Genomic DNA, 13039 nt, shown 5'->3' on the forward strand with positions numbered 1-13039 from the left:
CTCCTCGTCTCGGGATCTGGGGCATGCACACACAAACGCCTGGCGTGAGTATAAGCCACTGGGTCCAGGACTTGAACTGCGGTCGACTGCGTGAGAGTCCAGCAACATAGCCATTAGGCTAACTGCTGGTCCCCCAAAAATCTTCTTTTTAAGAGAGATTTTTGTTATAGGGTTTGTACACTTGCCACAAAGACAGAGAGAGAAAGTGAGAAATCACCCCCAGGGGTGATTTAATACTCCAGGGGTGAAGGTCATGCCACAATCTTGTCTCCTCCATTAGCCTCTAAAAGTTTTGGGCACATATGCACACAGGATCAGTTTGAGTTTCAAGCCTCTGGGTCTGTGACTCGAAATGTGGTCAGCCATGTGGGATCCACTGTCTTAACCACCATGCCACCTTCTGGCCTCCCAAACTCTTTTTTTTTTAAAGAGAGACTTTTGCTATAGGATGCGTGTGCTTGCTGGACAGACTGAGAGACAGAAAGCTAGAGATCACCTCAGGGGCGAGGGATGTTCATGCTGCAATACCTTCTCCTCTCAGGATTTGGGGCACACAAGTACACATACCTGGTGTGAGTCTTAAACCACTAGGTCCAGGACTCCAACTATGGACAACTATGTGGGAGTCCAATGATGTAACTTACACCCTCTGCTAGTCCCCAAAACTCTTGTTTTTAAACTAAAGGAGATCAAGCTTATGAAAAGCAAAGTAAAATTTTGTTGCCATTCTCTTCTTGGGACTTTGGGCATGCATGCACACATGCCTGGAATGTTTCCCAAGCCGCCAGCTCTGGGATCTGAACCACAGTCTGCCATGTGGAATTTGTCTGCTTTAATTATCACACCATTGTCTGGCCCCTTAAGATAAATATACTTAAAAGAATTGGTATCATAGACCAGTCTGTGGTATAATGATTAAGGTGGCTGGAGACCACATAAACAGACTGTGCTGTCTCAGTCCTGGATGAGGTGGCTTAAAAAGTATGTTGGGTGAGACCAACAGGTGGCATTGTGGTTAAGACACTGGATCCCGTTCAAATCTCAGACCCAGCAGCTTGAAAAGCATACCAGATCCATGGTAGGAGAAGGAATTATGATGTGGTCATCCCCCTTGGCGGTAATTTTTCATTTTCCCTCTCTCTCTATCTCTCTTCGGCAAGCATATGTGCCCCATGCTCACTCCTTACCCCCCCAAAAATTAGGTGTATGTACCCAAAATCACAAGAGGGGAATGGATTGTGGCGTGAGCATCCCCTACCTGGAGGGTGCTTTCTCCCTAGGTCTCCTGTGAGCACATGTACTCTATAGCAAACAATTAAAAAAAAAAAGTAAGACAACCTGTGGAATAAAATAAAATACTTGCAAATCACGTATCTGACAAAGGTTCAATAATTAGAATTAAAAAAAAACCTCTTATAACTCAATAAAAGATAAAAGGATAATGGGCAAAATGGGCAAAAAGCCCTGCCTCAATGGCAGACACACAGATACTGCTGTTGCTTGGGAGGCTGGCAGCTGCAAGGGAAGCCTGGGTTTAGTTTCCAGGTCAAGCTGAACAAACCCAGAGCAGCTGTACACATCTGTAATCCTAGCTGACTGGGAGGCCTGGGCAGGAGGATCATGAGACAGTGAGACCCCATCAAGAATATGTCTCACAAGGGCAGCAGAGGGCATGGTGGTTAAGACGCTAGACTCCCACATGGCCAACCGTGGTTTGAGTCTCAGACTTGGCAGCTTGAAACTCATGCCCTGTGTATGTGCATGCCCAAAATCTGGGGAGGAGAAAGGAGAAGGGACTGTGTTGGGCTATACCCTTCCAGGAGTGACTCCTCACGCACACTCTCCAGCAAGCATAGGGGCTGTACCCTATAGCAAAAATCTCTCCAAGAAGAAAAACAGTATCTCTCTCTGTTTCTCTCTCATATAAAGGTGGATGTGGGTAGGGGGAGGAGGTGAAAGGAAGAGAATAAAGGCAAAAGACTTGATGCTCAGTATCATTAGGTATTTAGAAGATGCAAATCAAAACCACATGATATCTAAGAGTTATAATCTAAAAGACAATAACAAATGTTGGCCAGGATGTATAAGAACTGGAACCCTAATACACTTTTGGTAGGAATGTAAAATGATTCAGCTACTACGGGAATAGTTTGTGGTTCCTCCAAAAGTTAAACATAGACTTACCATATGATTAAGCAATTCCACTCCTATGTAAATGCCCAAAAGAACTGACAACAGGTATTCAAATAAATACTTAATACATAAATGTTCACAGCAGCACTACTCACGGTAGTCAAAAGGCAGAATGGGCCAGTCCGGGCCCTAGTGGCCAAGGTGGCTAGATCCCAAATGGCTGACTGAGTATTTCAAATCCTGGACTTGAACACATGCTGGGTGTCTGTGCATAAAATCCTAACAGGAGGGAGAAATGACTGGTGTGACTGCACCTCAAGGGGGTGCTTTCTTGCTTTCTCTCTCTGGTGAGCACATGTGCACTCTTGCAAACTGGAGAAAAAAGGTAGAAACCCATATATTCACTACCCGATAAACAGATAAACAAAATATATCCACAAAATGGAGTATTATTTCTACCATAAAAAGGAATGAAGTACTATACATGTTTCCACATGGATGACTCCTGAAAGCAATATGAGAAGCGAGAAAAGCTGGACACAAAAGGTCACATGTTATATGATTCCATTCATATACCCATGATAAGCAAATTAAAAAGCAGATTGTGGCCATCAGACACTGGTGGTACTGAATGGGCAGGAAAGCTTAATGGGTAGAAGATTTCCTTGTGGAGTGATGTGTTTTGTAACTAGACAGAGGTGATGGTCACACTGTGAATGCAGTAAGTGGTACTGAAATGTATACTTTTGAATAATTAATTATATGTGACATTAATTTTACTTCCAGAAAAAAAAGTTAAGAATAGAGATTTGGGAGCTGATAACTTCTATATATAAATTTTACATCTGGCTAGGAATTAGGAACACAAACTGTCACAATCTGTGGTTAAAAAAGTAAGCACAGGAACCAGAAGGTGGTGTAGTGGTTAAGGCATTGAATTCCCATATGACCAACCATGGTTCTAGTCTGAGACTTGGCAGCATGAAACTCACACCAGGCATGTGTGTGTGCAATGCTTGAAATCCCAGAAGAATGGAGCAAAAGGAATTGTGGTGTGGCCATCCCCTGGGGGTTGATTTCTCATTTTCCCTCTCCCTCTGGCTAGCACATGCACCCTATGGCAAAAACATTAAAAAAAAAGAAAAAGAAAGGAGGTAAGCACAGAAACTAATGGGAGAAAAATAACAAAATTCCTATTATGAAATAATCAATTCAAGTTTATTGACATTTATAGAGTAAATAACTAAAAATAGAAATGGGGGGCTGGCAGGTGACGTGGTGGTTAGAGGCACTGGATCCCACATGGCCGACCATGGTTTGAGTCCTGAACCTGATGGCTTGCTTTTTCGCTTTCCCTTTCTCTCTCTGGTCAAATTAAAAATTAACAATAAATGGAATTAAATAAAGAAATAATTAAAAAAAAAAGAAATGGAAGAAACGAATTTTTTCCCAATGCCACATAATTGTTCAACAATGTACAAGAGTTACTCTTTCTGTCATAAAATGTTATGAGTTATTGGGACCAGCAGATGGTGTCATGGTTATGTCGCTGGATTCTGACATAGTTGACCACAGTTCAAGTCCTGGACTTCGGGGCTTAAATGCATGCCGGGCATGTGTGCATGTGTTCCCAAGGTCTCGAGAGAATGGAGAAGGGATTGTGGCGTGGCCATCCCTCCTGGGGAGTGACTTTTCACTTTCTGTCTTTCTGGCAAGCACACACACATTATAGCAAAAATTTCTCTTAAAAAAAAAAAAGAGAGAGAAAAGAAATGTTGGTGGGGCTGGCAGGTGGCATGATGGTTAAAGATGCCAGACTCCCACATGGCCAATAGTGGTTTGAGTCCTGGACCTGGTGGCTTGCTTTCTCACTTTCTCTCTTTCTTTCACTCTGTCCCTCTCTGGTCAAATGAAAACAAACAAATTAATTAACTGAATTAAATAATTCTTTAAAAAAAGTTGGGGCGAGCAGGGAGAGTGGTAGTTAAGGGCATTGGACTCCCGCATGGCCAACCGTGGTTTGAGTCCCAGACCTGGTAGCTTGCTTCCCTCCCCACCCTTGTTCGCTCTGCCCATCTCTGGTCAAATAAAAATAAAATAAATAAATAAAATTTAATTAAAAAAAATTCTTTTAAAATAAAAAAAAGCACGATCAGCAGCTGGTGTAATGGCTATGTCGCTAGACTCCCAAGTAGGGTTCAAGTCCTGGACCCGGTGGCTTAAACTCACGTCGGGCACGTGTGTGTGCATGCCCAAGATAACGAGAGGACAATGGAAGAGAAGGGACTGCGGCGTGGCCATCCCCTGGGTGATGATTTCTTGCTTTCTGTTTCTCTGTCTTTCTGGTGAGCGCACATGCCCTGTGGCAAAAACCTCTCAAAAAACAAACAAACAAACAAAAAAAACAACCAAAAAGAATTATTTAAAATAAAAAAAAAGTTATGAGTTATTTAACTTTTTAAAAATACATTCATCAGGGTTGGCTGCATAACAGTGGTTAAGGGAGCTAGATCTCACATGGTCAATAGCAGTCTGAATTCCAGACCCAGATGCTTGAAAAAAAAAAAAAAACCTGATTGAAAAACTTAACAGATGGGCATGTGTGTGTACCCTAAATCCTGACAGGATGAGAAACAGAGAAGGTATGGTGGTGTGTCCATGACCTGCTGGGGGATGCGCTACTCTGTGTGTCTCTCACAAGCACATGTGCCTTCTGGCAATAATAAAAACAAAACGAAACAAAACAAAACACATTGATCAAATATTACAAGTACCGATAATATGAAGAAAAAGAAAGAACTGTACTTACCTGGGCCACTCAACATGGCTTTTATTGTTCCTGATGTTAGTGCATGTTCTCTTTTTACAATAAATTCGTGACCATCAGAAGATATCAATTTGACATACATGGCATCAGGGCCTTCACAGCCACCATAAGTTTTCTCCTCTCCATCTAAATAATTAAAACGATTGGGAAATTTTGAACATAGACTGAATTAGGAGACAAAAACCGAAGAATTTACATGTGAAGCATTTCTACATGTTTAACTAAATCTTAAAAGCACACGTGAAAAACCAGTGTGTGTATGTACTGAAGCATTGCTACATCACTATGAAATGCTGACTTTCTAAATTAAAGGCTCTTAAAAAACAGTAGAAACATCGCTTTGATATTTATGCTCTTTCTTTCCTTTTTTTTTTTTTTTTTTTGAGAGATTTTTTGCTATAGGGCGCATGTACTGGTTAGAGAAACAGAAAGAAAGAGAGACAAAAAATGAGAAACCACCCCCCCACCCCCCCGGGTAATGGCCATGTTGCAATTTCCTTCTCCATTCTCTTGGGATTTTGGGTGCACATGCACATGTGCTGGAAGTGAGTCAAACCACTGGGTCTGGGAGTCGAACCATGGTTGACTACATGGGAGCCCAGCGTGTCAACCACTATGCCACCTGTTGATTCCCATGCTGCTTCTTTCATTGTATCTCGAAAAGCTTTTCTGAAAGGAAAAGTGCGAAATACGAGGTTTTAAACCTTGCCGACATACCCACGGGTGTGTAATTTGTGAGTCTTGGCTATTTTTGAAGAAAAACTTTATGATTTCCCAATGCACTGTGCACACATAATTTTCATAGGGCAGAAAGTATTCTGGTCCTATTTCAGCACATATCTCTAGGTGTGTATTTATTTCACTGTATGTGAATTTGTGGGTACTAGGTATCCGATGTGTGCAGTTCTTTATGCAGGAAAATAAATGCTAAATTAGGTTATACTTCAGAATCACTCCTGAAATAATATCAGTGGTTTTATAAGGTGAACAGCAGTTGTTTCCATTTGCTTTTGGGGTAAAGAAAACTGAGCCTGGTACCAGCAGTTAGCGTAATGGCTATGTCGCTGGACTCCCATGTAGTCGACTGCGGTTTGAGTCCCGGATCCAGTGGCTTAAACTCATGCCGGGCGCGTGAGTGTGCGTGCCCAAGATCCCGAAAGGAGAATGGAGGAGAAGGGATTGCGGCGTGACCATCCCCCCTGGGGGTGATTTCTCCTTTTCTATCTCTCTGTCTTTCTCTGTCTTTCTGGCAAGCACACACACATTATAGCAAAAATTTCTCTTAAAAAAAAAAAAGAGAGAGAAAAGAAATGTTGGTGGGGCTGGCAGGTGGCATGATGGTTAAAGATGCCAGACTCCCACATGGCCAATAGTGGTTTGAGTCCTGGACCTGGTGGCTTGCTTTCTCACTTTCTCTCTTTCTTTCACTCTGTCCCTCTCTGGTCAAATGAAAACAAACAAATTAATTAACTGAATTAAATAATTCTTTAAAAAAAGTTGGGGCGAGCAGGGAGAGTGGTAGTTAAGGGCATTGGACTCCCGCATGGCCAACCGTGGTTTGAGTCCCAGACCTGGTAGCTTGCTTCCCTCCCCACCCTTGTTCGCTCTGCCCATCTCTGGTCAAATAAAAATAAAATAAATAAATAAAATTTAATTAAAAAAAATTCTTTTAAAATAAAAAAAAGCACGATCAGCAGCTGGTGTAATGGCTATGTCGCTAGACTCCCATGTAGTCGACTATGGTTCAAGTCCTGGACCCGGTGGCTTAAACTCACGTCGGGCACGTGTGTGTGCATGCCCAAGATAACGAGAGGACAATGGAAGAGAAGGGACTGCGGCGTGGCCATCCCCTGGGTGATGATTTCTTGCTTTCTGTTTCTCTGTCTTTCTGGTGAGCGCACATGCCCTGTGGCAAAAACCTCTCAAAAAACAAACAAACAAACAAAAAAAACAACCAAAAAGAATTATTTAAAATAAAAAAAAAGTTATGAGTTATTTAACTTTTTAAAAATACATTCATCAGGGTTGGCTGCATAACAGTGGTTAAGGGAGCTAGATCTCACATGGTCAATAGCAGTCTGAATTCCAGACCCAGATGCTTGAAAAAAAAAAAAAAACCTGATTGAAAAACTTAACAGATGGGCATGTGTGTGTACCCTAAATCCTGACAGGATGAGAAACAGAGAAGGTATGGTGGTGTGTCCATGACCTGCTGGGGGATGCGCTACTCTGTGTGTCTCTCACAAGCACATGTGCCTTCTGGCAATAATAAAAACAAAACGAAACAAAACAAAACACATTGATCAAATATTACAAGTACCGATAATATGAAGAAAAAGAAAGAACTGTACTTACCTGGGCCACTCAACATGGCTTTTATTGTTCCTGATGTTAGTGCATGTTCTCTTTTTACAATAAATTCGTGACCATCAGAAGATATCAATTTGACATACATGGCATCAGGGCCTTCACAGCCACCATAAGTTTTCTCCTCTCCATCTAAATAATTAAAACGATTGGGAAATTTTGAACATAGACTGAATTAGGAGACAAAAACCGAAGAATTTACATGTGAAGCATTTCTACATGTTTAACTAAATCTTAAAAGCACACGTGAAAAACCAGTGTGTGTATGTACTGAAGCATTGCTACATCACTATGAAATGCTGACTTTCTAAATTAAAGGCTCTTAAAAAACAGTAGAAACATCGCTTTGATATTTAAGCTCTTTCTTTCCTTTTTTTTTTTTTTTTTTTGAGAGATTTTTTGCTATAGGGCGCATGTACTGGTTAGAGAAACAGAAAGAAAGAGAGACAAAAAATGAGAAACCACCCCCCCACCCCCCCGGGTAATGGCCATGTTGCAATTTCCTTCTCCATTCTCTTGGGATTTTGGGTGCACATGCACATGTGCTTGAAGTGAGTCAAACCACTGGGTCTGGGAGTCGAACCATGGTTGACTACATGGGAGCCCAGCGTGTCAACCACTATGCCACCTGTTGATTCCCATGCTGCTTCTTAAAAGTAAAAGATGAAAATTCCCATGCGAAAGATGCAAATCCTTATCCTTAAGGACAAGAAGTCAAGCCTGAGAGAATTCTGTATAGATCTTGTTTCAAAATAACTTTTATCTGTAAGACTTCTCACATAATTGAGTTGCTTCTTTACAACTTACTAAACTTTGCCCAAGTGAGTATATAAATAACTGACTAACTGCTTCTTTGGGGTCTTCATTTCCTTACGAGACTCTCATGTTATGTAAAACCAGTATTAAATAAATTTGTATGCTTTACTCCTATTGATCTTTGTTACACCAATTTAATTCCTGGATCCAGCTGGGACCCTAAGATGATGGAGGTCGAATATAAACACACACACACACACACACACACACACACAAACACACACGGAAAGCAGGTGTGGCAAAACTGTGAAAGCTATGTTATATTTTTCTTGCAATTTTTCCATAATAAAAATTGGGGGACTCATAATAAAACAATAGCTTTTGCAAGCCAAACCATTCTTAGCTTTGTTAGAAAAGTCTCAAATTTCTTAAGGTACAATCACTCACTAGAAATCACAAACTGGACTGGAACAATTCCATTACTGATCTGCCTTTCAGGAAAATACAGTAAACATAAGCCGTTAATATAGACAACTAATTTCAATCTACTCTGACCATGTTCTTACTTGCATCACTGACCCTGAAGACTTAAAACTTCAGCTTCTGTTACAGATGCTCTCTCATTTATGATGGGATTATGTCCTGGTACACTTGTCACAAATTAAAAATATATTTCAGGGCCAGCTGGTGGTGTGGTGGTTGGGCAGCTGAATCCCACATGGCTAACCTGTGCCATTCGAGTACTGGACCCAGCGACCTGAAAAACACACTGGGTACACGTGTGCATGCCCAGAATCATGAAGGGCAGAAGTAGGGAAAGAGATTGCAGTGTGACCATTCCCATGAGGTGCTTTCTTACTTTCTGTTTCTCTCTGGCGAGCAAGAACATGCATTATCTGGCAAAATTAAAAAAAAAAAAAAAAAAAAAAAGTTCTCAACAATTTTGGAACTGAATGCTGAATGTCTGTCACTTTCACAATATTATAAAGTTGAAAAATTCAAAATCAAACCATTGTAAATCAGGGAGGCATTTTTTTCTTTAAAAAAGAATTATTTAATTTTAGGGACTGGTAGGTGGCATGGTGGTTAAGGGCACCGGACTCCACGTGGCGGACCATAGTTCTAGTCCTGGATCCAGCGGCTTGCTTCCTCTCACTCTTACTGTTCTTCTCTGGTCAAATAAAATAAAGTTAAATAAAATAATTATTAAAAGAAATTATTTAATTTTAATCATTGCCATTATTTTATTTTTTGAAGTTGACCAGAGAAAGAGTGAGAGAGAGAGAAAGATGGTGAGAAAATGAGTTGCCAGGTCTGGGACTCCAGCTGTGGTCAGCTATGTAGGAGTCCAGCTACCCTAACCACCATCCACCTCCCAGCCCGGATTTTTTCTCTTTTTTTTTTTTTTTTTTTTTAAGAGAAAAAAAGATTTTTGCTATAGGGTGCAATGCTCATCGGAGAGACAGAGAGACAAAAAACAAGAAATCACCTCTGGGGGGAATGGCAAACACCTCAATCCCTTCTCCTCCATTCTCCTCTTGGGATCTTGGGCACCCACGTACAGGCACCTGGCGCGAGTTTTAAGCTGCCAAGTTCAATGACCTTGAACTGTGGTCGAATATGTGGGAGTCCAGCGAGGTATCCATTACGCCATCTGGCCAAGTTAAATCATTTTTAACTGAAACAAAATTACCTTCATATTACTTACCCATTCTGTTCTTAGGAACTTTTACTTTGCTTCACAGGAACTTTAGTAGTTTTCTGAAAATGTAATAATACCATATTAAGATTAATGTGCAAAAGACATGTTGTCACCCACAGTTATCTGTTCTTGGTGTTTAGTTTAAAGGCTTTCTCTCTCTTCCTGGAAGGTAAGAAGTCAACATTACAACACAGCAACACCACCACATTTTTATGAATAAACTGAAAGAGTACGTAAATACTGTTTTTAAGAGGTTTTTGCTATAGGGCATGTGTGCTCGCCAGAAAGACAGAAAGAGACAGAGAGACAGAAAGCAAGAAATCACCCCCCCAGCAGGGATGGCCATGCCACAATCCCTTTTCCTCCATTCTCCTCTCGGGATCTTGGGCACGCACGACCATGCGCCCAGCTTGAGTTTAAGCCACCAGGTCTGGGACTCGAACCGTGGTTGGCTACATGGGAGTCCAGCGACATAGCCATTACGCTAACTGCTGGTCTCCGTAAATACTCTGTGAGCTTGATCAGCTGGAGCTTCTGTATTGGAGCAAAGATTACTAGAAATATCACAGCCATTATAAATTAATTGGGGGAGGTGCTCAGGTGGTAGATTTGTGTTTTTGTTTTCTTTCCTTCAATGTTGCCAGAGAAAGGGAGAAAGAACCCCACAATGGGGCATGCACATATATCCAGTGTGATTTTTAAGCCACTGGGGCTGGCATTTGGACCATGGTCAGCCATGTGGGATCAAGCTTCCATTACCAAGCTATGTAGTAAGCCTGGAGAAGGGGGTTTAAAAACATGTGGATGTTGGGAACCAGCAGTTAGCATAATGGCTATGTTGCTAGACTCCCACGTAGTCGACCACGGTTCACGTCCAGGACCCGGTGGCTTAAAACTCACGCCGGGCGCGTGTGTGTGCGTGCCCAAGATCCCGAGAGGAGAATGGAGGAGGAGGGATTGCGGCGTGACCATCCCCCCTGGGGGTGATTTCTTGCTTTCTGTCTCTATGTCTCTGTCTGGCGAGTGCACGCACCCTATAGCAAAAAACAAACAAACAAACAAAAAACAAAAAACAAAATCTCTCCAAAAAAAAAGAAAAAGAAAAAAAGAAAGTGGATGTGGAACCAGCAGGTAGTGTGATGGTTAAGGTGACGGATTCCTACACGGCTGACTGCAGTTCGAGTCCTGGACCTGGCGGCTTGCTTTCTCACTCCCCCCCAACCCTGCCACCTGTCTCTCTCTGATGAGCACACATGCTCTATAGCAAATTTAATAATAAAGAAGTAAAATGTAAAAACTCTAAGTAAAACAGCATGTGGATGTGACATATTAAAGAGTAACAGACAAGCAAAATCAAGTTCACTAGGGGTAGCCCCATAGTACAGTGGTTAAGTGCTATGTGGAGGAAGCAGATGCCAGATGGCTGGCTGGGGTCTGGGTCTGGGTCCTGATGGCTTCAAGCCAAGCATGTGCATGCACACTTAGGACCCTAACTGGATGGAGAACTGGCGGAATAAAGAATTGTAGTATGACAAGATCCCCTCTGGAGGAGTGTTTTCCACCTACCCTTCCCATTTCTCCATCCTATCCCATCCTACCCTTTCATTCTGTCTCACATGTACCCTCTGACATTAAAAATGGAAAAAAAAAAAAAAAGAATTTGGCTGTTCTTTGTCCCTGGTTTCTGGGAAATAGCCTCCAACCTTGAGGATTTCCCTAACGTAGGGTTTCCTTGTTTATTCATGGTGGGTCCTAATACTTTATGCTAACCAGGTGACTGAGTGTACCTTAAACTGACAGGACTCGGGATGGAGAGCTTTGAGAACCTATCGGCATAGTCTTGGAGAGGAGCTGGCAACTGACCTTGTTAGCGTTATGATTCCATCAATCACGCCCACATAAGGGAGCCCCAGTAAAAGCCCTGGACACTTGACACTCAGGTGAGCTTTCGGGATTATCAATACTGTGAGCACTACTACACATCCATGAACTAGGAAGAGAAGGTGTCCTGATCGAATACTGTGAGGACACAGCAATCTCTGTATGCAGTGTTTACTAAGTAAGTGGTAGATGCCAAGCAAATATTTGCCTGAATGACATGACATAACCATGGACATGAAGTACATTCCATGAGGATGAAAAACAAGAATGCTTGCCCTTTACTTTTACAAGTGTGCAAATCTGTAATTTTAGTCTTCTGTCCCTTCTGCATACAGCCTACCAAACTGATTTTATCCTTTTCTTCCTTTTTTGGGGGTTTTTAATTGTCAAAGGGTGCATGTGCTTGCCAGAGAGAAGAAAAGCACACCCCAATGGGGTACAGTTACACCACAACCTTTTCTCCATTTCTCCATACTGTTGAGAATTTTGGCTATGGGTACACACGTGCCTGTTGTGTCTTTTTTGAGCCACCAGGGCTGGAATTAGAATCTCGGCCATGTGGGATCCAGCTCCCTTAACTACTAGGTTACAAGGCTGGCCCCAAGCTACAATAATTTTGAAATTTAGCAATGAAGTGATAAAGCATTTTCATTTTTTTCTTCAAAGATTTATTTTATTTAACTTTATTTATTTAAATTAGACCAGAGAGGGACAAAGCGAGACAGGAAAAGTAAGAAAGCAAACCACCAGGTCCGGGACTCAACCTGTGGTTGGCTATGTGAGAGTCCAGTGCCCTTAACTACCACGGCAGCTGCTAGGTCCAGTATTTTAATTTTTGAGAAATCCAGTTTTCATTAATTTATACACACACACACACACACACACACACACACACACATTTTTCAAAGTCATTTCTTCTATATATTTGTTTTAGGTGTTTTTTGTTGTTGTTTGTTTCGGTTTTAGGGTATGTGTGCTCTCCAGAGAGTAAGAGAGAGAGGAAAAGTGAGAACTCATCCTCAGAGGGATGGTCACACCACAGTCCCTTCTCTTCCATTTTCCTCTCAGGATTTTGGGTGCACACACATGCCCAGCATTTTTTTAAGCTGCCGGGTCCGGGACTTTAACTGCATAGTCGGCCATGTGGGATCCAGCTGCCTAACCTCCATGTTACCTGCTGGTCCAGTGTTTTTTTTTTTTTTTTTTTTGAGGGGGGAGGGTAAGGTTTTTGCCATAGAGTACATGTGCTCAAAGAGACAGAGACAGTGAGAGGGAAAGTGAGATATTACCCCCTAAGGGGAGTGGAAATGCCTCAATCCTTTCTCCTCTATTCTCCTCCTGGAGTTATGGGCATGCACACACGCACACACAGT

General features: G+C 41.9%; 1 protein-coding gene across 4 annotated transcripts in view; it reads right to left on the bottom strand.

Moving 5' to 3' along the window:
• The window catches only part of LOC102494814 (elongin-C), a 53502-nt gene that overhangs the window by 8496 nt on the left and 31967 nt on the right, over window positions 1-13039 (bottom strand). For 3 of the 4 annotated variants that reach the window (XM_014589855.2, XM_006139807.3, XM_006139806.3), the window contains exons 2-3: window positions 9792-9844; window positions 7316-7459 (exon numbers count right to left, since the gene is read on the bottom strand). In XM_014589855.2, the coding sequence (XP_014445341.1) occupies window positions 7316-7459; window positions 9792-9795 (148 nt within the window). In that variant the 5' untranslated portion in view covers window positions 9796-9844. Of the gene's footprint in view, window positions 1-4942; window positions 5107-7315; window positions 7460-9791; window positions 9845-13039 lie in introns of those variants that run through there. The other variant, XM_006139808.3, reaches the window with a different exon arrangement.

The sequence above is a fragment of the Tupaia chinensis genome, unplaced genomic scaffold (assembly GCF_000334495.1).
Source record: "Tupaia chinensis unplaced genomic scaffold, TupChi_1.0 Scaffold000002_1, whole genome shotgun sequence".
NCBI classification, from domain to species: Eukaryota; Metazoa; Chordata; class Mammalia; order Scandentia; family Tupaiidae; genus Tupaia; species Tupaia belangeri.